General features: G+C 43.7%; 2 protein-coding genes across 2 annotated transcripts in view; one reads left to right on the plus strand and one right to left on the minus strand.

Moving 5' to 3' along the window:
• Positions 1-27,514, minus strand: part of MED13L (mediator complex subunit 13L) — a 210,554-nt gene that overhangs the window by 115,188 nt on the left and 67,852 nt on the right. The window lies entirely within an intron of this gene.
• On the plus strand, positions 21,670-23,151 carry LOC138671678 (actin, alpha cardiac muscle 1). Its single transcript, XM_069759843.1, has one exon. It carries the CDS (start codon positions 21,755-21,757, stop codon positions 22,886-22,888), a length of 1,134 nt encoding a protein of 377 aa, XP_069615944.1. The 5' UTR covers positions 21,670-21,754; the 3' UTR covers positions 22,889-23,151.

The following is a 27,514-nucleotide window of genomic DNA, read 5'->3' on the forward strand; positions in this document are numbered from 1 at the left end:
AAAAAAATTGCTGGTACAATTCTAAACATCCTAAAATAATAAAACAAAATAAAATTTTAGGAATGATGCCAATTTAAAGCAGAGATGTGGGAAATGTTATTTATTAATGTTTTGCTATGGTATGACAATCTGAATTAAAAGGATAATCATTCAAACTTTGAAAACTGCTTTTTTTCTACATTTGTCAACTTTCTGATTTTTTTTTATAAATAAACAAAACATATCAATCTAAATTTACCATTATCATAAAGTACAACGTGTCACGAAAAAAAATCTCCAAATCAGTGGGATACGTTGAAGTGTTCCAGAGTTATTACCACAAAGTGACACTGGTCAGATTTCAAAAATTTGAAATTCACTAAGGGGTTACGTTTTTGGACCACTCTTGACAACCCCAAAATATTAATTAAGACATCATTGCCTTGCACAAACAAGTAAAAGGATACAATAATATAACAGAACTTACTGTTACTTGCAATACAACAGGAAGCACAGTTCAAATGTTCTAAAGTTATAGGACCACAGGGTACATCACCTGCATGTGGCAGAAAGAGGACACTATCACTGGCTTCCACCAGTTTGCTGGAGAGGAAGGTGGTCAAAACCCCTAGTGACTGCAAAAAACAATCATCAAGAGGCCCTGAAGTCTCAGTTTGCATAGCAATGTACATCCGAAACACTGAAGGTGGTTTCCATGCCTGAATTCAAAGTAGAACACCTCTGCTGACCCAAAAATCACAACAAAAGTCTGCCCCAATGTGCTGAAAACCATAAAATAAAGCCACAGAAGTTGACTCTGTTCTGAGGCTTGATGATACAAAACTGGAACTTTTCATGTATTTGGACCAGCAGTATGTCTGGAAGAGAAAGTATGGCGCATACACTGAAAATTATACTCTGCCTACACTAAAGCATGGTGGAGGCTCAGTGATTCTCTGGGGCCGCTTTATTTCCTCTGGCACTGGAAACCTGCAGCATGTGGAGGACAAGATGGATTCAGTCAAGTATTAGAAAACTGTGAAAAAATATCATGTCTTCTGTTAGGAAGCTGAAAGCTTGAATGTTCCGGTGACGCCCAACAGGACAAAGATTCCAAACTTGATCACAAAGCCCCCAAAGGCCACCAAGACTTTGTGAAGTTTGGTAGATAATAGACAGGCTGTCACAGCAACCTTATCGAATACCATGGAAAATCTTTGATGGGATTTGAAGAAGGTGATTAGAGCACACAAACGCAAGTTTATTAGTGAAACGGGAGGCTATTGGGGTCTGGCCTTCTATTACATCTGTAGTAGGACAAGACATTCAAAAGGTGGTCTAGTAAGTACTAAAAATGCTTGTTATGAAGAGGTAAATATTTCTGATTTGTTGTAGTCAGCTAAAGCAGCATTTTGTGTTAAATTTGGAGAATCCACTTGACATAATAGTGGTGTTGAGTTATGTAAATTGTTCTTGTTTGGTTTATTGCAAACAGAAGAAAGTTTTTAAAATAAACAACTTACAATGGGGGTTGAATAATTTTGTACAGATCATTTAACAAAATCCCATTTATTTATTTTTTTATTTATTTTTTTTATAGAGCACCGTCTGCTGCTCCCAACTACCTTTACAAGGATGAAGCCGTGAAGTCCTACCTACAACACAGCGGCCAATGACTGGGCTTAGTGATGCTGATGCAAACAGCATGAGACCACTGAGAATTTGTGATTGGCTGTCATGGCCACACGTCAGACAGGACATCACTGATACAGCCTACTAAAAACCAAGGCTAGCAGTGAGTCAGTGGAGAGGAGAGGCAGTGATGGAGCAGCAGGTGCTTTAGCATGTAAGTAATGCATATTGAGCACAGGACCCAGAATTTTATGAAACCAGACAAACCCTTTGTCTCATATACTACCCTGTGCTATAATAGCATGCTGCTGGTGCTGCAACCACCATTGAGTGACAATGATTTACCATGGTAGCCACTGGCCCAAAGAAGGCCCTCCGCATCATCTATGCAAGAGGTCTCAAACTGCATTCCTCAAGGGCCGTAAACAGGTCAAGTTTTCAAGATTTCCTTGTACTGCACAGGTGATAATTTAATCACCTACACACAATGATTACAGCACCTTGTGCAATGCTAAAGAAATCTTGAAAACACGCATGGTTTGCGGCCCTCGGGGAATGCAGTTTGAAACTCCTGATCTATGCCTAGAAGGTTGGTGGTTCTAGTCATGAGACCAGTTGCAGACCTGGCATACAGACCTCCTCCCCCCAAAAAAAGGCTGCAATATGGTCATATTCAGTGCATTAGTTAAGTGGCTTTCATAAAAGGGTTAAAACATAAGTAACGATTGTCACTCCACTTGAGTGATTTGTGGCTAATTAAAAGAAATATCCATTGACTATCTAGCCTCCAAGACTTCTCCCGAATATCCCCCATCCTCTGGAATTCTTTGCCCCAACACGTCCAACTATCAACCACATTCGGATCCTTCAGACGGAACCTGAAAACCCATCTCTTCAGGAAAGCTTACAGCCTGCACTGACCCTACTGCCTCCTCACCACTACTGAAACTACCGACTCACCAACACGAGAGCTCCTGCAACCCTCAACCTACTGTCTCCTTCCCAACCATCCTGTAGAATGTAAGCCCGTAAGGGCAGGGTCCGCGCCCCTCTGTATCAGTCTAATTCTTAGTTTGCTTACTGTAAGTGATATCTGTCATTTGTCTCCTCCTGTACCAGTTATGACTTGTATTGTTTAAGATTATTGTACTTGTTTTTATTATGTATACCCCTCCTTACATGTAAAGCGCCATGGAATAAATGGAGCTATAATAATAAATAATAATAATAATAATAACCCCTTCTCTTGTACAGCACCATGGAATCAATGGTGCTATATAAATAAATAATAATAATGACTACATAAGCACGGTCCCAGTATCATGACCTTTTCCTGGAAGCCTCCCCCTCTGGCCTGGCTGGCACATTCGCACTCACAGAGCTGACTGACAGGACCATGTCCAGCTGGGTCACCTTTGTCTGTAGCCTTATTTGGACTTGTGCTTTACAGCAGGGCCAATGCCTTCAGGCCGGCTCCTACTGGCTGGCGTACTCTGGAAATAATAGCTGTAAAATGCATACTGTACCTCAGAGTTAGAGAGCGCAATACATGGAAACATCATTGGTCTCTAAAGATGGGGAAAAATATCATTCCAAGTATAATAGTATCTACAAATTCTGAAATCTTTAGTCACTTGGGAGTCACTGAAGTAGCGCACTGCTCCACATCAAAAACACACATTTACATTGCTAATCACTGACCCCCACTTCTCATATTCCTCGCCCCAGGGGTATTGGGACTTTGCATTTTCATGTCCCCATTTGTGAGTGTGAATACTGCACACAAAAACCTTACATAACCAAGCAGTCTACAGATTCCAAATATCAATTTATAACTCACATAATACTCAAGTCTTTGTCATTCTACCGGCATTATTTTTAAAGCAGAAGACATTACAGGAGTTTGCGAGCTGAAGCTCTAAGGGTACCGTCACATTTAGCGACGCTGCAGCGATACCAACAACGATGCCGATCGATGCAGCGCCGCGGTGTGGTCGCTGGAGAGCTGTCACACAGACAGCTCTCCAGCGACCAACGATCCTGAAGTCCCCGGGTAACCAGGGTAAACATCGGGTTACTAAGCACAGGGCCGCGCTTAGTAACCCGATGTTTACCCTGGTTACCAGTGTAAATGTAAAAAAAACAAACACTACATACTTACATTCCTGTCGCGTCCCCCCGGCTTTCTGCTTCCCTGCACTGTTTAAGTGCTGGCCGTAAAAGCAGAGCGGTGACGTCACCGCTGTACTTGCTTTACGGCTGGCCGGCGCTGACACAGGATGCAGGAGGAGTGCAGGGAAGCAGAGTGCCGGGGGGACACCACAGACACCGGAATGTAAGTATGTAGTGTTTGTTTTTTTACATTTACACTGGTAACCAGGGTAAACATCGGGTTACTAAGCGCAGCCCTGCGCTTAGTAACCCGATATTTACCCTGGTTACCAGTGAACACATCGCTGGATCGGCGTCACACACGCCGATTCAGCAATGTCTGCGGGAGATCCAGCGACAAAATAAAGTTCTGGACTTTCTGATCCGACCAACAATGGCACAGCAGGATCCAGATCGCTGCTGCGTGTCAAACACAACGATATCGCTAGCCAGGACGCTGCAACGTCACGGATCGCTAGCGATATCGTTGTGAAGTTGGTCAGTGTGACGGTACCTTAAGCCGTTCAGAATAATGAACATACACACAACAATGTCAAAACCACTTGCTGTGCAGTATTTTGTCTTATTAACCCCTTAGGGTACCATCACACAGTGGCATTTTGATCGCTACGACGGCACGATCCGTGACGCTCCAGCATCGTAACAGTATCGCTCCAGCGTCATAGACTGCTGTCACACTTTGCAATGTACGACGCTGGAGCGATAATTTCATGACGTATGTGCGATGTAACACTAGACGACGAAAGAAAGTTTCAAACGATCTGCTACGACGTACGATTCTCAGCGGGGTCCCTGATCGCAGGAGCGTGTCAGACACAGCGAGATCGCTGGAACGTCACGGATCTATCGCTGGAACGTCACAAATCGTGCCGTCGTAGCGATCAAAATGCCACTGTGTGACGGTATCCTTAGTGAGCGGGCTAATTATTTTAAATCTGACCAGTGTCACTTTATGTGGTAATAACTCTGGAACGCTTCAACAAATCCCAGTGATTTTGAGACTTTGTACGTTGCACGTTATACTTTATGATAATGGTAAATGTAGCTCGATATGTTTTGTGTATTTTTTTTCCCAAAAATATCAAAAAATTTGACAAAAATGTTACAAAATTTGCAATTTTCAAACTTGGAATGATTATCCCTTTAATCCAGATAGTCATACCACACAAAAACATTAATAAATAATATTTCCCACATGTCGGCTTTACATCAGAACCCTTTGTAAAATCTTCTTTTATTTTGTTAGCATTTTAGGAGGTTTAAAAATGTAGCTGCAATTTTTCACAGACATATACAAAATTTATTTTTTTAGGGACCTATCCAGGTTTGAAGTGACTTTGGAGGTCCTATATGTTGGAAAATCCACAAAAGTGATAACCATTTTAAAAACAGCCCCCCAGACATATTGGCAGTTATTAAGGGGTTAACATTTACGGAGCACTATTTCAGGTGGGTTCAAGGTGGACTCTACCTGAAAAAGACACCATGTGTATGTGTGATGTCATTTGATGTCAAAATTCTGCACTGAAATACACAAAATAAGGCTGTGTGTACACATTTCGCTTCTTCTGCGTTTTTTTTCAGCGCAGATTTTTCACTAAACCTATGGTAACCTATGGTTACTATACAGAAGCATCGCTGACCCCCGATCATGTGACGGGGGTCAGCGATGCGTTCATTTCCGGCCGCAAGCGCCGCTGTCAGCGTGTGACAGCGGCATTTAACTAGTTAATAGCTACGGGTGAATCGCGATTTCACCTGCCACTATTGCGGGCACATGTCAGCTGTTCAAAACAGCTGGGAGATCAATGGAAAATTCTTGGAAAACCAGTTTCGGAGGCTGGATTAATCGTTTCACATGTCTGTTTCACATGTTTTTTGGCCAGTTCCGTCACTGTGCGCTTTTTTCGACGGACAAAAAAAAAAAAAAAACCTTCTAGACGTTTTGTCCGTCCACCGGAAACAACTATTTGGACGGATCCGGGGAAAAAACAGATGAAATGTCTGGCCATCAGGCGCAATCCGGCGCTAATACAACTCTATGAGAAAAAAACGGATCAGTTTTTTTTTTTGTTTTTTTTTTTCAAAAACTTGCCGGATTGTGCCCGAAACAAAAAACCTGATGCGTGAAAGTAGCCTGATACTCGCCTTCAGGCATTTTTCATTGTTTTTTGCCGCAGTTCTAGTCAGTCTCCAGCGAACAGTGACCTGCTAACAGCTCCAGTGTTTCATGGAGCTGCGCGGAGGTCACTTTCCAATACATCTCTATTAGAGCCTCGATCTGGTTCTCAGACTTTTATTGAGAGCTTGTGACATAGATTTTGACTTCAGACCTTCAGAAGCCACTGTTACAAGATGTCGCCACCGGAGCAGAGCGGCGCTGAAATACGGGGAAGAGGCAGGAGGTCGAGTATATGACTGAGGGAAAAGGGCTAACATTTAAAAGCACTAGTGTGGCGCTGAGAAAAAAAAAACTCGCTGGAGTGATGTGTTCAGAGTTTTTGTTGCAGATTTATTCCCTACTCGTGAGTGGGGGAAACTGCACCAAAAATGTATATTTTTACTGCTGCATTTTTCCTGTCAAGAGATGACGAAATTTCTGCAAATACTTTATGTGTGCACATACCCTAAATCTGCCACAAAATCTGTAACCATACATTCTATAGTTGAAAAATAAGGATGTATAATTTAAGTGTGGCTTGTGAAGAATTTTTAAACCATGACTCCTAACTAGAAGCAGCAGACCAAGAAAAGATGTATAATTTAAGGGGTTGTCCACTAATGAGACAACCCCTTCCGGATCATCATCATATTATCATGCTTTGTTTATATTTCATATAGCGCCATCTTATTCCACAGTGCTTTACAGACATAATTACTATCCCCTAAATTCACTATCAGTAGGTCTTTGGAGTGTGGTTGGAAATCGAGCACCCAGACAAAGACGACGCCAACACGGGGAGAACATACAAACTCCTTGAAGATGTTGTCCTTGGTGGAACTTAAACCTAGGACCCCGGCGCTGCAAAGCAACAGTGCTAACCACTGAGCAACCATGCTACCAGTTTCCCCCATTAAAATAATAACACATAATCCCCTCTGGTGCCTGTGCCATTCAAGCAGTGTAGTCACTGGCTCTCCCGGGAATGGAGTGAAAGCACAGTAGCTTCACTCTCCTCTCCTTCAGACATTCGGAGGAAGTGAGAGCAGCGGCAGGTCTCATTTCCTCCGGATCTCAATTACATTAATAGGAGAGGAGAGGACAACCCTTTTAACAAGCCTTAAGGTGAAAACCACCTGTGAAAGCTGCTCTTCTATTGGAGGAGGCTGACAGACAGGTCACATGCTCCTCCCTCAGCAGGCCTTATATGGACAGAAGCGCTAATCACTTTGTGAGGAAAGCTGCACTATCAGAAAGTGGTCAACCCATCAGGGTATGTGCACACGTTGCGGATTTTGCTGCGGGTCCGCAGCAGTTTCCCATGAGTTTACAGTACAGTGTAAACCTATTGGAAACTAAATCCGCTGTGCCCATGCTGCGGAAAAAAACTGTGCGGAAACACAGCGTTTTACTTTCCGCAGCATGTCAATTCTTTGTGCGGAATCCACAGCGATTTTACACCTGCTCCAACAGGAAACTGCAGATGTAAAACCGCAGCGGAATCAGCAATAGAAACTGCGATAAATCCGCAGGAAAAACCGCAGCAGTTTTGCACTGCGGATTTATCAAATCCACTGCGGATTTATCAAATCCGCTGCGGAAAAATCCGCAGAGGATCTTTCTAAGTGTGCACATACCCTTAAGGTTTTCAACTTTTCCCCACTCCTAAATCATCCAGAACAAATGATAGTTTGGCATCACGTGCGTCCCTGTACTGTTGTTATACAACATTTCTATATGTAAAGTTACAGATAAAATTAGAATATCATGAAAATCCACTTAAGGATCCTGAGACAATACTACAACCCTTATGAAATGCCGTATTTGGATGAACGGTGACAAGGATATTATGCGGGACACTACTGGACTTACTGCGTAATCTGAAGCTCGTCTACCAGTCAGATATAGCCTCTCCAAAATAGCTCCCTGAGGTTTTACTAAATTTGGCAAAGGAACAGTACAGTAACAAAGGTCTTATCTGATCCCTGAAGGATAGATAGGTGAGCAGTTACATGTATGTAAGGTGACAATTCAATGAAAACCCACTTCTCAACCCTTTTGATACAGTTCTCATGGTACACTTTCCCCTGTCACAAGTGTGTATTAAGTTATCTACATGGGAAGGAGACAAGCTACACAGCAATATTTCTGTTCCGTGTAAATGATAGAGATCAGCTCTTCAGGGGTTTTGTTTGTTAAGATTGACTACAATTGTGAGCAGAAAAATAGTGGACAATCAGACAGAAAAGCTATGCATCATGTCACCCAATGTACGGTCTAGAAATCAAGAATTAAACCCAATTTGGTACTTTGTCACCAGGCCAATTTTAACAATTCTGACCACTGTCACTTTATGAGGTTAGAGCTCTGGAACGTTTCAACAGATCCCACTGTAATTTGGCTAAAATTTTAAACTTTTTTTTTTTTTTTTTATAATAATAATCTTTATTTTTATATAGCGCTAACATATTCCGCAGCGCTTTACAGTTTGCACACATTATCGTCGCTGTGCCTGTTGGGGCTCACAATCTAAATTCCCTGTCAGTATGTCTTTGGAATGTGGGAGGAAACCGGAGTACCCGGAGGAAACCCACGCAAACACAGAGAGAATATACAAACTCTCTGCAGATGTTGTCCTGGGTGGAGTTTGAACCCAGGACCCCAGCGCTGCAAGGCTGCTGTGCTAACCACTGCGCCACTGTGCTGCCCTTTTGCAATTTTTAAAATTTTTATTTTTGTACCCTTAAATCAGAGAGTGGTGTCACACAAAATAGTTAATAAATAACATTTCTCACCAACTTTACATCAGCACAGTTTTGTAAACTTTTTGTTAGGACGTTATAAGGGTTAAAAGTTGACCAGCGATTTCTCATTTTACCAACAAGATTTACAAAATTTTTATTTTATTTTTTTTATTTATTTTTTTTAGGGACCACCTCATATTTGAAGTGACACCACTGCCTATCACAGTGATGAAAAGTAACCAATAGGACCGGGGGATGCAGGAGAGTTCAGGGGACACAGGAGCCCCATTTCTCTCTCCTCTGATGTGCTAGTTCATATTCAGAGAAAGAAATTAAATGGGAAATTGGACCTTTTTTTTTTGCAGTCAGTAAAAACGACCCGAATCATGTTCTCTGGGGTCTCGGCGTCCCCCGGGAGCCGACGCTGAGGGCACTATAATCTTATTTCTCAGCACCGTTAAAAAAACGACGCCGAGTAATAAGTACCCTTATCTGCCGCCATTAAAAGGCGTATTGGCAGTCATTAAGGGGTTAAAGAAACTTTACTGTCAAGCATGCAAATATAGTCCCATAGGGTTACATTAGCGCAACAGACACCAGAACCGTGTTCTTTTAACCTCTGACAAATCAACATGTATACAGGAAAAAAAAAAAAGTATTGAGACTATTCTATTCCATATAACAGTACTCTACAAAAATCATACAAATTGATGGAATATTTTATAATACAATCATGCTTTATGGACGACAGGCATCTATGCAATGCAAATGTCGCATATAGTGGAAGTCTTGAATATGACGTGAACGGAGCCTTCCCAATGTGTCTCACCTTTATGTAAACTACATGACCACATGCAGATATGCATACACAGCCGAAGCTCATACTTCTGGTCACAGTTTACACAGGCATCATGTGCAAAGGTTTATTATGAAACGATACAGGAAGGCTACATAAACAGAGGATCTGCATCACTAGAAGGGTTGATGGTTAGGATTACTGGCTAAAAGTAAAAAAAAAAAAAACATGACATGCTCATAGTGCATGGTAGCCCTTGTGTGGAGTGCAAGACCGGCCAGCTGTCTAGCACAAGACACATGCATTGTCTTTTTTAGGAATTCTTCCTTAGATTGTTCAGCTGTCTACTCACCCACTCCTCACAAATTCCAACCTATTTCTGTCACTTCCCAGATATGAAGACATTGCTAATCACTTAACACATGCTGCCATAGGAACGCAATTTAAAGCCATTAAGAGCCATGTTTCTGCTCTGTAAATATAGAGATAAATGATAAAGCAAAAGCTGTGGGAGGGCCTGAAACTATGAAGCAGCCGAAAAGTCCAGTATATCCGTATACATATATAAAGGAAGTCTGCTTGTCGAAGAAAAATGGAAGATGTCTTGGTGAGGCGTGGTTCCAGATCCAGTCATACCACCAAACATACTGCTTATAAATAAACATACAAAGTCTGGGATACATAATGGTGGCCCGATTCTAACGCATTGGGTATTCTAGAATATGTATTTATGTATATAGCAGCCACATAGTATATAGCACAGGCCACGTAGTATATGGGAGCCATGTAGTATATAGCAGACAAATACTACGTGGCCTGTGCTATATACTATGTGGCTGCTATATACATACATAGTGTAGAATACCCGATGCGTTAATACAGGCCACGCAGTATATAACAGCCACGTACTACATAACACAGCCCACGCAGTATATAACACTGGCCACGCAGTATAGAACACTGGCCACGCAGTATAGAACACTGGCCACGCAGTATAGAACACTGGCCACGCAGTATAGAACACTGGCCACGCAGTATAGAACACTGGCCACGCAGTATAGAACACTGGCCACGCAGTATAGAACACTGGCCACGCAGTATAGAACACTGGCCACGCAGTATAGAACACTGGCCACGCAGTATAGAACACTGGCCACGCAGTATAGAACACTGGCCACGCAGTATAGAACACTGGCCACGCAGTATAGAACACTGGCCACGCAGTATAGAACACTGGCCACGCAGTATAGAACACTGGCCACGCAGTATAGAACACTGGCCACGCAGTATAGAACACTGGCCACGCAGTTTAGAACACTGGCCACGCAGTATAGAACACTGGCCACGCAGTATAGAACACTGGCCACGCAGTATAGAACACTGGCCACGCAGTATAGAACACTGGCCACGCAGTATAGAACACTGGCCACGCAGTATAGAACACTGGCCACGCAGTATAGAACACTGGCCACGCAGTATAGAACACTGGCCACGCAGTATAGAACACTGGCCACGCAGTATAGAACACTGGCCACGCAGTATAGAACACTGGCCACGCAGTATAGAACACTGGCCACGCAGTATAGAACACTGGCCACGCAGTATAGAACACTGGCCACGCAGTATAGAACACTGGCCACGCAGTATAGAACACTGGCCACGCAGTATAGAACACTGGCCACCCAGTATAGAACACTGGCCACGCAGTATAGAACACTGGCCACGCAGTATAGAACACTGGCCACGCAGTATAGAACACTGGCCACGCAGTATAGAACACTGGCCACGCAGTATAGAACACTGGCCACGCAGTATAGAACACTGGCCACGCAGTATAGAACACTGGCCACGCAGTATAGAACACTGGCCACGCAGTATAGAACACTGGCCACGCAGTATAGAACACTGGCCACGCAGTTTAGAACACTGGCCACGCAGTGTAGAACACTGGCCACGCAGTGTAGAACACTGGCCACGCAGTGTAGAACACTGGCCACGCAGTGTAGAACACTGGCCACGCAGTGTAGAACACTGGCCACGCAGTGTAGAACACTGGCCACGCAGTGTAGAACACTGGCCACGCAGTGTAGAACACTGGCCACGCAGTGTAGAACACTGGCCACGCAGTGTAGAACACTGGCCACGCAGTGTAGAACACTGGCCACGCAGTGTAGAACACTGGCCACGCAGTGTAGAACACTGGCCACGCAGTGTAGAACACTGGCCACGCAGTGTAGAACACTGGCCACGCAGTGTAGAACACTGGCCACGCAGTGTAGAACACTGGCCACGCAGTGTAGAACACTGGCCACGCAGTGTAGAACACTGGCCACGCAGTGTAGAACACTGGCCACGCAGTTTAGAACACTGGCCACGCAGTATAGAACACTGGCCACGCAGTATAGAACACTGGCCACGCAGTATAGAACACTGGCCACGCAGTATATAACACTGGCCACGCAGTATATAACACTGGCCACGCAGTATATAACACTGGCCACGAAGTATATAACACTGGCCACACAGAATATAACAGTGGCCACGAAGTATATAACACTGGCCACGCAGTATATAGCACAGCCCACACAGTATATAACACTGGCCACGTAATATATAGCACAGCCCACACAGTATATAACACTGGCCACGTAATATATAGCACAGCCCACGCAGTTTATAGCAGGCACGTAGTATATAACACTGCCCACGCAGTGTATAACAGTGGCCACGTAATCTATAGTACAGCCCACGCAGTATATAACACTGCCTATGTAGTATATAGCAGCCACACGGTATCTAACACAACCCACGTAGTATACAGCAGTGTGGGTACCATATCCCTGTTAAAAAATAAATAAAATAAAAAAATAGTTGCATACTCACCCTCTGGGATCCACCAAAGCTCCGGCGATACGCGCGCGGCTGCCGCCATCTTCCGTTCCCAGGATGCATTGCGAAATTACCCAGATGAATTAGCGAGACCGCTAAGTCTTCTGGGTAATTTCGCAATGCTTCGCTGGGAACGGAAGATGGCGGCAGGCACGAGCGGCTCGGCGGACTACGGAGGGTGAGAATAGCAGGCTTTTTGTATTTTTATTATTTTCAACATTACATTTTTTTTTTACTATTGATGCCGCATAGGCAGCATCAATAGTAAAAAGTTGGGGACACACAGGGTTAATGGTGGCGGTTACGGAGTGCATTACCCGTGGCATAACGCGGTCCGTTACAGCCGGCATTAACCCTGTGTGAGCGGTGACTGGAGGGGAGTATGCGGGTGCCGGGCACTGACTGCGGGGAGTAAGGAGCAGCCATTTTCTTCCGGACTGTGCCCGTCGCCGATTGGTCGTAGCTGTTTTGCCGCGACAAATCAGCGACTTGGATTTCCATGACAGACCGAGGCCGCGACCAATGAATATCCGTGACAGAAAGAAGGACAGACGGAAGTGACCCTTAGACAATTATATAGTAGATAGAGATATATATATACACACACCGTATATCTATATATATAATTGTCTAAGGGTTTTTCCGTCTGTCTGTCTGTGTGTCTGTCTTTCTGTCTGTCTGTCCTGGAAATCCCACGTCTCTGATTGGTCGAGGCCTGGCGGCACAGCATCGACGTAGAAATCCCGCGTCTCTGATTGGTCGAGGCCGCCAGGCCTCGACCAATCAGCAACGGGCACAGCGACGATGATGTCATAAAGGACGTAGACATCTCACGTTTCTGATTCAGCGACGGGCACAGTATCGACGTAGATGTCATAATGGTTGCCATGGTGACGATGATGTCATAAAGGTTGCCTCGACCAATCAGCGACGGGCACAGTCTGCCGCGAATTCTGGAATCATCATTGTCCATATACTACGGGGACATGAATATTCTAGAATACCCGATGCGTTAGAATCGGGCCACAATCTAGTATCTCATAAACCCGAGGAAGTACTCCTTTCAAGTACGAAACATATAGTGTACTAGGTCAGCTAATTCAGACGCATGTACCATAAGATTCTAGTAGTTTCTCATCAAAGTTTCTACAGTTTTGTCTATAAATACATGCACATGTTTGGAACTAACACCTAGTGGGTCTGCAGCAAGGACTCTTATTCTTCAATTACCGTATGTTCTACTGGGCCAGACTGCCAACCCTACCAAGGACAAGAGGGCACCAGTTCATCTGATAATTTGTTTCTGAAACTTGTGCACAACACACCAGGTGAGCACACAACATATCCCTCTGCAGTCTAAATACCCCTACAGAAGATAATACACAGGAGTTGTCTATATTTATAGGTTGCTTTTTAGGGTATTTTCCTCACAAGTCAGAAAAACCCACCTCAAAGCTGCAAAATCAGAATTCACAGCATATTATTCTCTATATTAAGAGTGAAATAACAAATCAACTCACTGCTGATTTTAAAATTCACACTGCATGTTAAAGGGAACCTGTCATCAAGTCTGGCCGATACGAGTTACGGCCACCACCTTTCAGGGCTGATATAGAGCATTCTATAATGCTGTAGATAAGCCCCCGATCAGACCTGCAAGAGGAAAAAAAAAATAAATTATACTCACCTGCAGGGCGGCCAGGTTCAGTGGGCGTCACTCTTCTTAGTCCAGGCGCCTCACATCTTCTTATGATCCCCATCCTCCTGCTTGCTTCATGTGGATGACACGTCTGTATGTCATCCAAATGGGCTCCCCGGCACCGTGCTCATACGCAGGCGTACTTATCTGAGAAAAGTACTGCAGTGCGCAGCAGGTGCCGGGAAAGGACAGGACAGACAAAGTACGCCGGAGCAGGAAGACAAGCAGAGGACGTTATCCTATGAAGATGGGAGGCGCCGGACCCGGACCGCGATGCCTATCGGATCAGACCGCACTGGGACCACCCCTGGGTGAGTATAATCTAACCTCTTTTTCTCATCTTTCAGGATACATCGGGGGCTTATCTACAATATTACAGAATGCTCTAGATAAGCCCCTGATTAGTTTATAGGCCATTTTTGGGGTGACAGATTCCCTTTAACCCCTTAGTGACGGAGCCAAATTTTTGAAATCTGACCAGTGTCACTTTATGTGGTAATAACTCTGCAACTCTTCAACAAATCCCAGTGATTTTGAGACTATTTTTTCGTGACACATTATACTTTATGATAATGGTAAATTTAGGTCAATATGTTTTGTGTTTATTTATAAAAAAATATTAAAAATTTGAGAAAAATGTAAAAAAATTAGCAATTTTCAAAATTTGAATGATTATCCCTTTAATCCAGATGGTCATACCACAGCAAACCATTAATAAATAACATTTCCCACATGTCTGCTTTACATCAGCATCATTTGTAATTTTATTTTTTTTAGGAGGTTTAACCCCTTAGCGACCGCCGATACGCCTTTTAACGGCGGCCGCTAAGGGTACTTAAACCACAGCGCCGTTAATTAACGGCGCTGTGGAAAAAGTCCATAGCGCTCCCCAGAGGCCGATTTTCTCCGGGGTCTCGGCTGCCGAGGGTAGCCGAGACCCCAGAGAACATGATTCGGGGGGTTTTTAACCCACCCCGCATTTGCGATCGCCGGTAATTAACCGTTTACCGGCGATCGCAAAAAAAAAAAAAAAAAAAAAAAGCGATCTCTTTTTAATTTCTCTGTCCTCCGATGTGATCGCACATCAGAGGACAGAGAAAAGGGGTCCCAGGTGGCCCCCTAATACTCACCTAGCTCCCCCGATGCTCCTCATGTCTCCCGGTGGGCGCCGCCATCTTCAAAATGGCGGGCGCATGCGCAGTGCGCCCGCCGGCCGGCACCGGGAGAATCTTTGGGGTCTCGGCTGCCGGGGGTAGCCGAGACCCCAAAGAGCACGATCGGGGTCGGTATTACCGACCCCTGTTTTGCGATCGCCGGTAATTAACTGTTTACCGGCGACCGCAAAAAAAAAAAAAAAAAGTAAAGTGTAATTCTCTGTCCTCTGATGTGATCGCACATCAGAGGACAGAGAAATAGGGGGATTCGGGGACCCTAGCATACTCACCTAGGTCCCTGGATCCTCTTGCTGCTCCTCCTGGCCGCCGGCAGCAGAACATGGCGGACGCATGCCCAGTGCGCCCGCCATCTGTCTCCATCTGCCGGCCGGCAGGAGAACAGCAGTTGGGGCTAAAATTAGGGTTAGGGGTAGGGTTAGGGGTAGGGTTACGGGTAGGGTTAGGTTAGGGGTAGGGTTAGGTTAGGGGTAGGGTTAGGGTTAGGGGTAGGGTTAGGGGTAGGGTTAGGGTTAGGGGTAGGGTTAGGTTAGGGGTAGGGTTAGGGGTAGGGTTAGGTTAGGGTTAGGGTTAGGCTAGGGGTAGGGTTAGGGTAGGGTTAGGTTAGGGGTAGGGTTAGGTTAGGGGTAGGGTTAGGTTAGGGGTAGGGTTAGGTTAGGGGTAGGGTTAGGTTAGGGGTAGGGTTAGGTTAGGGGTAGGGGTAGGGGTAGGGTTAGGGGTAGGGTTAGGTTAGGGCTAGGGCTAGGGTTGGGGCTAAATTTAGGGTTAGGGTTGGGGCTAAATTTAGGGTTAGGGTTGGGGCTAAACTTAGGGTTAGGCTTCTTTCACACTTACGTCGGTACTGGGCCGTCGCAATGCGTCGGCCCGACATACCGACGCACGTTGTGAAAATTGTGCACAACGTGGGCAGCAGCTGTAGTTTTTCAACACATCCGCTGCCCAATCTATGTCCTGGGGAGGAGGGGCGGAGTTACGGCCACGCATGCGCGGTCAGAAATGGCGGATGCGACGTACAAAAAAAAACGTTTCATTGAACTTTTTTTGTGCCGACGCTCCGCCAAAACACAACTGATCCAGTGCACGACGGACGCGACGTGTGGCCATCCGTCACGATCCGTCGGCAATACAAGTCTATGGGCAAAAAACGCATCCTGCGGGCACATTTGCAGGATCCGTTTCTTGTCCAAAACGACGGATTGCGATGGAATGCCAAACGACGCAAGTGTGAAAGTAGCCCTAGGGCTAGGGTTAGGGTTGGGGCTAAAGTTAGGGCTAGGGTTGGGGCTAAAGTTAGGGTTAGAGCTGGGATTAGGGTTAGGGTTTGGATTAGGGTTCGTATTAGGGTTAGGGTTGGCATTAGGGTTACGCTTGGGATTAGGGTTAGGTTTGGGATTAGGGTTAAGGTTAGGGTTGTGATTAGGGGTGTATTGGGATTAGGGTTAGGTTTGAGGTTAGGGTTGAGATTAGGATTAGGGGTGTGTTGGATTTAGGGTTTTGATTAGGGTTATGGTTAGGGTTGACATTAGGGTTGTTTTGGGGTAAGGGTTGTGATTATGGTTAGGGTTAGTGATTAGGATTATGGATGAGGTTGGGATTAGGGTTAGGGGTGTGTTGGGGTTAGGGTTGGAGCTAGAATTGGGGGGTTTCCACTGTTTAGGTACATCAGGGGGTCTCCAAATACGACAGCCAATTTTGCGCTCAAAAAGTCAAATGGTGCTCCCTCCCTTCTGAGCTCTGCCGTGCGCCCAAACAGTGGGTTACCCCCACATATGGGGCATCAGCGTACTCGGGATAAATTGGACAACAACTTCTGGGGTCCAATTTCTCTTGTTACCCTTGTGAAAATAAAAACTTGGGGGCTACAAAATCTTTTTTGTGAAAAAAATAATATTTTTTATTTTCACGACTCTGCATTCTAAACTTCTGTGAAGCACTTGGGCATTCAAAGTTCTCACCACACATCTAGATAAGTTCCTTGGGGGGTCTAGTTTCCAAAATGGGGTCACTTGTGGGGGGTTACTACAGTTTAGGTACATCAGGGGCTCTGCAATCGCAACATAATGCCCACAGACCATTCTATCAAAGTCTGCATTCCAAAAAGGCGCTCCTTCCCTTCCGAGCTCTGCCGTGCGCCCAAACAGTGGTTTACCCCCACATATGGCGCATCAGCGTACTCGGGATAAATTGGACAACAGCTATTGCAGTCCAATTTCTCCTGTTACCCTTGTGAAAATAAAAACTTGGGGGCTACAATATCTTTTTTGTGGAAAAAAATAATATTTTTTTATTTTCACGACTCTGCATTCTAAACTTCTGTGAAGCACTTGGGCATTCAAAGTTCTCACCACACATCTAGATAAGTTCCTTGGGGGGTCTAGTTTCCAAAATGGGGTCACTTGTGGAGGGTTTCTACTGGTTAGGTACATCAGGGGCTCTGCAAACGCAACATAATACCCGCAGACCATTCTATCAAAGTCTGCATTCCAAAACGGCGCTCCTTCCTTCCGAGCTCTGCCGTGCGCCCAAACAGTGGTTTACCCCCACATATGGGGTACCAGCATACTCAGGACAAATTGGACAACAACTTTTGGGGTCCAATTTCTCTTGTTACCCTTGTGAAAATAAAAATGTGTGGGCAAAAAGATCATTTTTGTAGAAAAAAATGCAATTTTTTTTTTTCACGGCTCTACGTTATAAACTTCTGTGAAGCACATGGGGGTTCAAAGTGCTCGCCACACATCTAGATAAGTTCCTTAAGGGGTCTAGTTTCCAAAATTGTGTCACTTGTGGGGGGTTTCCACTGTTTAGGCACATCAGGGGCTCTCCAAACGCGACATGGCGTCCAATCTCAATTCCAGCCAATTCTACATTGAAAAAGTAAAACGGCACTCCTTCTCTTCCAAGCTCTGCGGTGCGCCCTAACAGTTGTTTACCCCCACATATTGGGTATCAGTGTACTCAGGAGAAATTGCTCAACAACTTTTGTGGTCTAATTTCTCCTGTTACCCTTGTGAAAATAAGAATTTGTGGGCGAAAAGATCATTTTTGTGTAAACAAAAGCGATTTTTTATTTTCACGGCTCTACGTTATAAACTTCTGTGAAGCACTTGGGGGTTCAAAGTGCTCACCACACATCTAGATAAGTTCCTTAAGGGGTCTAGTTTCCAAAATGATGTCACTTGTGGGGAGTTTCCACTGTTTAGGTACATCAGGGGCTCTCTAAATGTGACATGGTGTCCGATCTCAATTCCAGCCAATTCTGCATTGAAAAAGTCAAACGGCGCTCCTTCACTTCTAAGTTCTGCGGTGCGCCCTAACAGTGGTTTACCCCCACATATGGGGTATTGGCGTATTCAGGAGAAATTGCATAACAAAATTTATGGTTACATTTCTGTTTTTACACTTGTGAAAATAAAAAAAATGGTTCTGAATTAAGATGTTTGCAAAAAAAAGTTAAATGTTCATTTTTTCCTTCCACATTGTTTCAGTTCCTGTGAAGCACGTAAAGGGTTAATAAACTTCTTGAATGTGGTTTTGAGAACCTTGAGGGGTGTAGTTTTTAGAATGGTGTCACACTTCATTATTTTCTATCATATAGACCCCTCAAAATGACTTCAAATGTGATGTGGTCCCTAAAAAAAAATGGTGTTGTAAAAATGAGAAATTGCTGGTCAACTTTTAACCCTTATAACTCCCTAACAAAAAAAAATTTTGTTTCCAAAATTGTGCTGATGTAAAGTAGACATGTGGGAAATGTTATTTATTAACTATTTTTCATGACATATCTCTCTGATTTAAGGGCATAAAAATACAAAGTTTGAAAATTGCAAAATTTTAAAAATTTTCGCCATATTTCCATTTTTTTCATAAATAATCGCAAGTAATATCGAAGAAATGTTACCACTAACATGAAGTACAATATGTCACGAAAAAACAATCTCAGAATCAGCGGGATCCGTTGAAGCATTCCAGAGTTATAACCTCATAAAGTGACAGTGGCCAGAATTGCAAAAATTGGCCTGGTCATTAAGTACCAAATTGGCTCTGTCACTAAGGGGTTAAAAATGTAGCAGCAATTTTTCATTTTTTCAAGGAAATTTACTAAATTTACTTTTTTAGGGACTTAAACATGTTTGAAGTGACTTTAGGAGTCTCATATTGGGAAACCCCCAAACGTGATACCATTTTAAAAACAGTACCCCCTGACATATTGAATACTGCTGTCAGGTAGTTTATTAACCCTTCAGGTGCTTTACAGGAATTAATGCAAAGTGGTATGACAAAAATGAAAATGTGTATTTTTACCACCTAAATGCCGGTAACTTCTGAACAGATTACTACAGCCGTCAGACTCTACGGCCGCGATTTGGTCATGAATTGCCATGGCAAACATCAGGACCGCAAAATCATGATCTGAGGGCACCAATTTGGTGAAATAGGAAGCCCCCACACTCTGTTAACCATTTATGATGTAGTCACTATTTACAGCAGCATCTAAGGGGTTAAACAGATTTGGACGGTGCAAACACTGATCGTGGCTGATGCAGAAAGTTGTCAGCTGTAGTGTACAGACGACAGATGCTGGATTATCACCTGTATGGGGATACTATTCTCTTATATGTCAGGTCAGTTAAAAGACGTATTGGCTGTCATTAAGGGGTTAAGCTTCAGCACAGTTATAATACCCACAGAAATAAGGGGTGGGGGGGGGGGGGTCATGATGCAATTTGAAGAAAATAAGGCTCTTTCACACTGCAATTTCCACATCAACCATGAAAGATACCAGTGCATATGTAAACAAATGCATAGCCCTGCTTCACCTGACAGTTCTTTTGGGCCATAGTCTGGTTCATATCCGCAAGTGTTATTTTTCTGCAGCTTGGAATAGGACTGCACTCTCAAACAAAGGCATGCAGTAAAGAAATAAACAAATATTACATATACGCATACATACATATATAAGTATTTTGGTTCCAGTGGTAAATTATCTAGCATTCGCAAAACATTTCTTACAAGGACACTAATAAACAAAGTGTGTAGTGATAACTAGGGTTGAGCGAAACGGGTCGAAATATTTCAAAAGTCGCCGACTTTTGGCAAGGTCGGGTTTCATGAAACCCGACCCGACCCCTGTGTGGGGTCGGCCATGAAGTCGGCGATCTTTTGAATCTGGAATCGGAATTCCGATACCGATTCCCGATATGTTTAAGATATCGGGAATTGGTATCGGAATTCAGATTTAAGTGTAAAATAAAGAATTAAAATAAAAAATATCGCAATACTTACCCTCTGACGCGCCCTGGTACTAACCGGCAGCCTTTCTTCCTTAGAATCAGCCTTCCAAGACCTTGCGGTGACGTCGCGGCTTCTGATTGGTCGCGCGGCGGTCACATGGGCGGCCGCGCGACCAATCACAAGCCGCGACGTCACCGAAGGTCCTTCATAAGAATCAGCGCTTCCAGGACCTTCGGTGACGTCGCGGTGACGTCGCGGCTTGTGATTGGTCGCGCGGCCGCCCATGTGACCGCCGCGCGACCAATCAGAAGCCGCGACGTCACCGCAAGGTCTTGGAAGGCTGATTCTAAGGAAGAAAGGCTGCCGGTTAGTACCAGGGCGCGTCAGAGGGTAAGTATTGCGATATTTTTTATTTTAATTCTTTATTTTACACTAAAATATGGATCGCAGGGCCTGAAGGAGAGTTTCCGCTCCTTCAGACCCTGGGAACCATGGAAACCCAATGCACTGCATTGGGTTTCGCGTTTCGGCCGACCCCGACTTTTTTATAGGATCGACCGATTTCACTCGACCCGACTTTTGAAAAAGTCGGGTTTCGTGAAACCCGACCCGATCCTATAAAAGCAAAGGTCGCTCAACCCTAGTGATAACCATCATATAATATAGCTATTGTTCCTGTCTCACATTAAATAAACTTTGTATATACGGTACTAAACAGGCAGCTATATAATATGATGTTCTGGTCAGGAATATTACATGAATGCACAGTTTATAAAATAAACTATCTTACAGAGCCAATCCTTATCTCAGAGTCTAAAAATCATATCCATTAATGGACAAGGACGTTGGAAAGCATTTTCAGAAGTGTGCCCCTTGATTTGTTTCACATAGCTGTGTAGATTAACCCTCTTCAGCTGTTCTCCAGGAATATGTCACTGTCACTCAGCCTTCTAGGCCAGGAGACGTGTGGTTCTAGGGACTGCAGCTGACAACTGTCCATTTATGGTTACACAGGGCAATGTGACAAGACACTCCCATACACATAGTAACAGGGTAACATGGGATGTCCCTTCTGAGAACCAAATATGGGAAGGCATAAGGGGGACTCCCAAAGCATTCCTAAACTTGGAAAGGTAACTACAAAGGAAGAAAAAAAAAAGAGGAGGGTGGAAATGAATATATAAAGCCTGTGCTACTACAGTTACGAGTGGCAGCTGCAGCATTCGGCATCCAACCTCCCTCTGAACGTGTAGAAAGGTTCCTGCACTAACAGCCATGTGTGACGACGAAGAGACCACTGCCTTGGTCTGTGACAACGGCTCCGGCTTAGTGAAGGCTGGATTTGCAGGAGATGATGCACCCAGAGCTGTATTCCCATCCATTGTGGGCCGCCCACGCCACCAAGGTGTCATGGTAGGAATGGGACAGAAAGACTCTTACGTAGGCGATGAAGCCCAAAGCAAAAGAGGTATACTTACTCTCAAATACCCCATTGAACATGGCATCATCACTAACTGGGATGACATGGAGAAAATTTGGCATCACACCTTCTACAATGAGCTGCGTGTCGCCCCTGAAGAGCACCCTACCCTGCTTACCGAAGCTCCACTCAACCCAAAGGCTAACAGGGAGAAGATGACACAAATCATGTTTGAAACCTTCAATGTTCCTGCCATGTATGTTGCTATCCAGGCTGTACTGTCCCTCTACGCTTCTGGTCGTACCACTGGCATTGTCCTGGACTCTGGGGATGGCGTCACACACAATGTTCCCATCTATGAAGGATATGCATTGCCTCATGCCATCATGCGTCTTGACCTGGCTGGCCGTGACCTCACAGACTACCTTATGAAGATTCTCACTGAACGTGGCTACTCTTTTGTCACAACAGCTGAGAGGGAAATTGTCCGCGATATCAAGGAAAAGCTGTGTTATGTGGCTTTGGACTTTGAAAATGAGATGGCCACTGCAGCATCTTCATCTTCCCTGGAAAAAAGCTATGAACTGCCTGATGGTCAAGTCATCACCATTGGCAATGAACGTTTCCGCTGCCCTGAAACCCTTTTCCAACCTTCCTTCATAGGTATGGAGTCTGCTGGCATTCATGAGACCACCTACAACAGCATCATGAAGTGTGACATTGATATTCGCAAAGACCTGTATGCCAACAACGTTCTTTCAGGTGGCACCACCATGTACCCAGGTATTGCTGACCGCATGCAGAAGGAAATCACTGCTCTAGCCCCAAGCACCATGAAGATTAAGATCATTGCCCCACCTGAGCGAAAATACTCTGTATGGATCGGAGGCTCCATCCTGGCCTCCCTGTCTACCTTCCAGCAGATGTGGATCAGCAAGCAAGAATATGATGAAGCTGGACCATCCATTGTCCATCGCAAATGCTTCTAAACATACATTGTTGGGGTGCACAGTGATCTCTCTAATTGGTCATAAATAAATCAAGAGACATTACGAGATGAACTGTATCCTACTAGAGACTTAAGTCAGGTGTATCACTTATTGACTAGATGCTCATCCTACAGACTCTTAACCCTTCTATCGCATACAACAAGGGTGATATTTATATGTTGTATTTGGGATGATGCTCATTCCAACACCTCATGTCAAACGGTTTCTCTACTGCCAAATAAAATGAACGTCATGAAACTGAATCTTTTATTCTTACATATTTAGGATTATAAACTTCAAATCTATTAAAAAAATAAAAATCTACAAAAATATAGCTGCTCGCTGCATAGAATACAGCAAAACATTGCTTTCTTTAAAAAAAATTATATTCATTATTTAAAAGTTACTAGATGTAGATTTTATTACTACTAAATACTAGTAACGATATTAAAAGTACTTTTACTATTAATAGCACTAAAAATATTTCAACAACAAAATTACCATCTCTCCCTGAAGGACCAAATAACACACACAATTGGGTCAAATATATACAAGTATGAGATAGCCTCATACATGTGATGACAATGTGCAAATGTCAAAGTAACACAAAGCACATGGTACCATCAAAAATTACATTACATAATACCATAAGGTTGCTTTTTATAATCACAGAATTCTTCTTCTGCGGGTCACCTTTGAACTCTCATGGTCATATTAGTGTTTAAAACTACATAAAAAAAATGTCACACACAAAATCATAATGCAATTAACAAGCTAGAGAAAAAAAAAGGTATTGCTTGTGTTAACCTTCAGCACACTGATTGGAAAAAACAATACATCAAAGAGCAAAACATACATAATAAGTCAAAAGCATCACAAGATAACAGCAGCTGGCTGCAACTTCCAGGGATGGACTTTGAATTTCAATAAGGCATGTAAGAGTCATCTGTGAAGGGCATAAATAGGCTGTAAAAAGACTTACTCGTCACTTACAGACTTGTTCAGCAATGGATTATGATACATTAAACCAGACAACCAAGTATTGTTTTTTACATTGCTATGTAAAAATATGTGCATGCTACACAAATACATACAGAACTATTAAAGTAAACACGGTGAAAGACATTCATACACCCATTAAAGGGTCTGCATTAGCCAAATCTGTACATTAGCTCAGAAGACATTTCATACATGAGGCCATTCCCAATCACCGCCCTTACATGATTCAGTTCTGCAGACAAGTAACAAATGCTTGTAGTAGTTGGTCATTGCCTAAAAAAATTATTTACATTTCCAAAAAATTACCCAAAAAACTGAACCATACTAGGTTACTTTTTGCCACATTTTTGGCAGGTAATGATGAGGACATTGTTGTGTTGAATAAATTAAGATATTTAGATAAAGCTGAACATCCTTTTTCTTCATTTTGAGCCAAAATGAGATTCAGTTACTTGATATGAAGACAAGAGGTATCCATATCCATTCTATATAGGAGAGATCACATATCTGAAGGTGTCCACACATGTAATTTTCTGTGTAGTTGTTTGCAACAGATTCACAGTTTTTTTTTCCCCCCAATGTGCCACATGCTCCATTCAATCCCTTGGCACCATAAACTCTGCAAAGTTTCTGCATCTCTTGGCAGCAAAACACGTATTTTTGCATGCGTTTTTGTACAGCAATTATTTTCGTTTTTTTAGCTAAATATATTTAAAAAAAAAAAGTTTTGTGATGTAATTTCCTGGTTCAACCTCTTTTTCATTCTCATGCAGTGGCATCAGAGTAACGGGATTAGGGTTTGGTGTCAGCAGATGTCACTGACACCAAAAGCCCTAGGTTTGGTAATGAAGAGGTGTCAGCCAAACACCTTCATTACTAAACCGTAAAGTAAAGGCCCCTTCACATTTAGCGACGCTGCAGCGATACCGACAACGATCCGGATCGCTGCAGCGTCGCTGTTTGGTCGCTGGAGAGCTGTCACACAGACCGCTCTCCAGCGACCAACGATGCCAGTAACCAGGGTAAACATCGGGTAACTAAGCGCAGGGCCGCGCTTAGTAACCCGATGTTTACCCTGGTTACCATGCTAAAAGTAAAAAAAAACAAACAGTACATACTTACCTACAGCCGTCTGTCCTCCAGCGCTGCGCTCTGCTTCTCTGCTCTCCTCCTGTACTGTCTGGGAGCCGGAAAGCAGAGCGGTGACGTCACCGCTCTGCTTTCCGGCTCACAGCCAGTACAGGAGGAGTGCAGAGCACAGCGCTGGAGGACAGACGGCTGTAGGTAAGTATGTACTGTTTGTTTTTTTTTACTTTTAGCATGGTAACCAGGGTAAACATCGGGTTACTAAGCGCGGCCCTGCGCTTAGTTACCCGATGTTTACCCTGGTTACCAGTGAAGACATCGCTGGATCGGTGTCACACACGCCGATCCAGCGATGTCTCCAGGGAGTCCAGCGACGAAATAAAGTTCTGGACTTTATTCAGCGACCAACGATCTCCCAGCAGGGGCCTGATCGTTGGTCGCTGTCACACATAACGATTTCATTAACGATATCGTTGCTACGTCACAAATAGCAACGATATCGTTAACAATATCGTTATGTGTGAAGGTACCTTTAAGAGTTAAATAAACACATGCACACAGTCACCAGCCTATGTATGAGTGTTAAAAGAACGAAAAGAGGACTTGAAAATCCTCCCAAAAATTTAAAAACCAGCAGAAAAAAGGCAGAGATGTTTACCTGGCCAGGGCTCCAAACAAGTGCACTAACAGGATGCAATGGACCCAATTACCAGGTGCAAAAACGCCGACGAGACAACCACTCACAGCCTGCTAATCCAGGGAGGAGGGGTGGTTGCTTGACATATTAATGCACAAAAAAGATTAGTATGCGGCACTGTTCAGACACAGGCGATGTAGAGCATCTGGCTCACAGCCCATACTATCAGATTAGGCAGGCTGCCCAGTGCTATCCAAAATGCTTCCCATGTGAACAGACATGTGACAAAATTGACGTGGGGTGCGTGCTTGCATGTTTTGGCCATAATATCAACTAATACCTCACAGATTTTTGTATGTGTTTTTTGCACTTTATCTATTAACCATTTGTACAACAACCCATAGCAGTTGGTGTTTATGGTAAATCAGAGGTGTTGGTGTGTGGGGGACAGCTTCTTACCACTCACATCTATCACCTGTGCACGGACAGTTGTATATCATAGCAGCCAAGCGCTCTGCTTTGGGCATGGTTATTAAAGGGGTTTTCTACTTTCCACAAATGACTGAAGTCATGTAAAATAAAGACCGATGACCCTCCCACTACATGAGTCCAGCATGGCTGCTCCAGTTTCTGTGTTTTTGCTTTAGCAGTGACATTACTACTAAAGCGCGCATCGTTCTTTACCTGAAAATTATCACTGTAGCTGCAGGAAGCCACAGTGGGTTTTTTTTCCCCACAGGTTTCCTTTAAAAACGGAATCAGCCAGAAAATTTAATTTTTAAATCCAATTTTTGTGTCACATGTATTTTAAAAACTTGGGGCATTTTTGCATATCTTGAAATTAAAAACACAAACTAAAAATAAGTGATCTTTCAATTTTCACCATGAACTATATGTTCACACTGTTTTTTTGAGATTTCAGAAATCTCAGGCACACAGTTTTTTTTTCTGACTGTTTTGTCAAAACTGTGTTTGAAAAAACACAGTCACCTGCTGCCTTTTGCAGAGTTTTTCACCCACTAAAAACAATGGGTAGAGCAAAAAAAAAGCTGCAAAAACTGCACGCATCAGGTTTTGCTAACGTTGAATCAGATTATTTTTTTCATCCACTAAATTACACCAGCATGCCCAAGAAACAAATGTACCGACAAAAAAAAAAAAAAAAAATCTGAAAAAAAGGAGCAGAAATACAACAAAAAAAAAAATGCGGCAGAAACTTCGCAAACCCTGCTTTTTTGATATTACAGATTTACTGTGAAGAGAAAAAAAAAACATAAAAACCGTGTGAACATAGCCTAAGTTTTCAGCAGGTTTTTACTATGTAACGTGAAGACAGCATGAGACAGAGGCGGAGATGCAGATTTCATGGATGTGCCACCTGTCAAAGAGCCTGTTGTTGTTTACTAACTAGTGTTGAGCATTCCGATACCGCAAGTATCGGGTATCGGTCGATACTTGCGGTATCGGGATCCCGATACCGAGTTCCGATACTTTTGTGGTATCGGGTATCGGTATCGGATCCATAGTAATGTGTAAAATAAAGAATTAAAATAAAAAATATTGATATACTTACCTCTCCGGAGGCCCCTGGACATCACCGCTGGTAACCGGCAGCCTTCTTTGTTTAAAATGAGCGCGTTTAGGGACTCCCATGACGTCACGGCTTCTGATTGGTCGCGTGCCGCTCATGTGACCGCCACGCGACCAATCAGAAGCCGCGACGTCATTCTCAGGCCCTAAACTCCTCATTCTAGGAATTTAGGACCTGAGGAATGACGTCGCGGCTTCTGATTGGTCGCGTGGCGGTCACATGAGCGGCACGCGACTAATCAGAAGCCGCGACGTCATTCTCAGGTCCTAAACGCGCTCATTTTAAACAAAGAAGGCTGCCGGTTACCAGCGGT

The sequence above is a fragment of the Ranitomeya imitator genome, chromosome 1 (assembly GCF_032444005.1).
Source record: "Ranitomeya imitator isolate aRanImi1 chromosome 1, aRanImi1.pri, whole genome shotgun sequence".
NCBI classification, from domain to species: domain Eukaryota; kingdom Metazoa; phylum Chordata; class Amphibia; order Anura; family Dendrobatidae; genus Ranitomeya; species Ranitomeya imitator.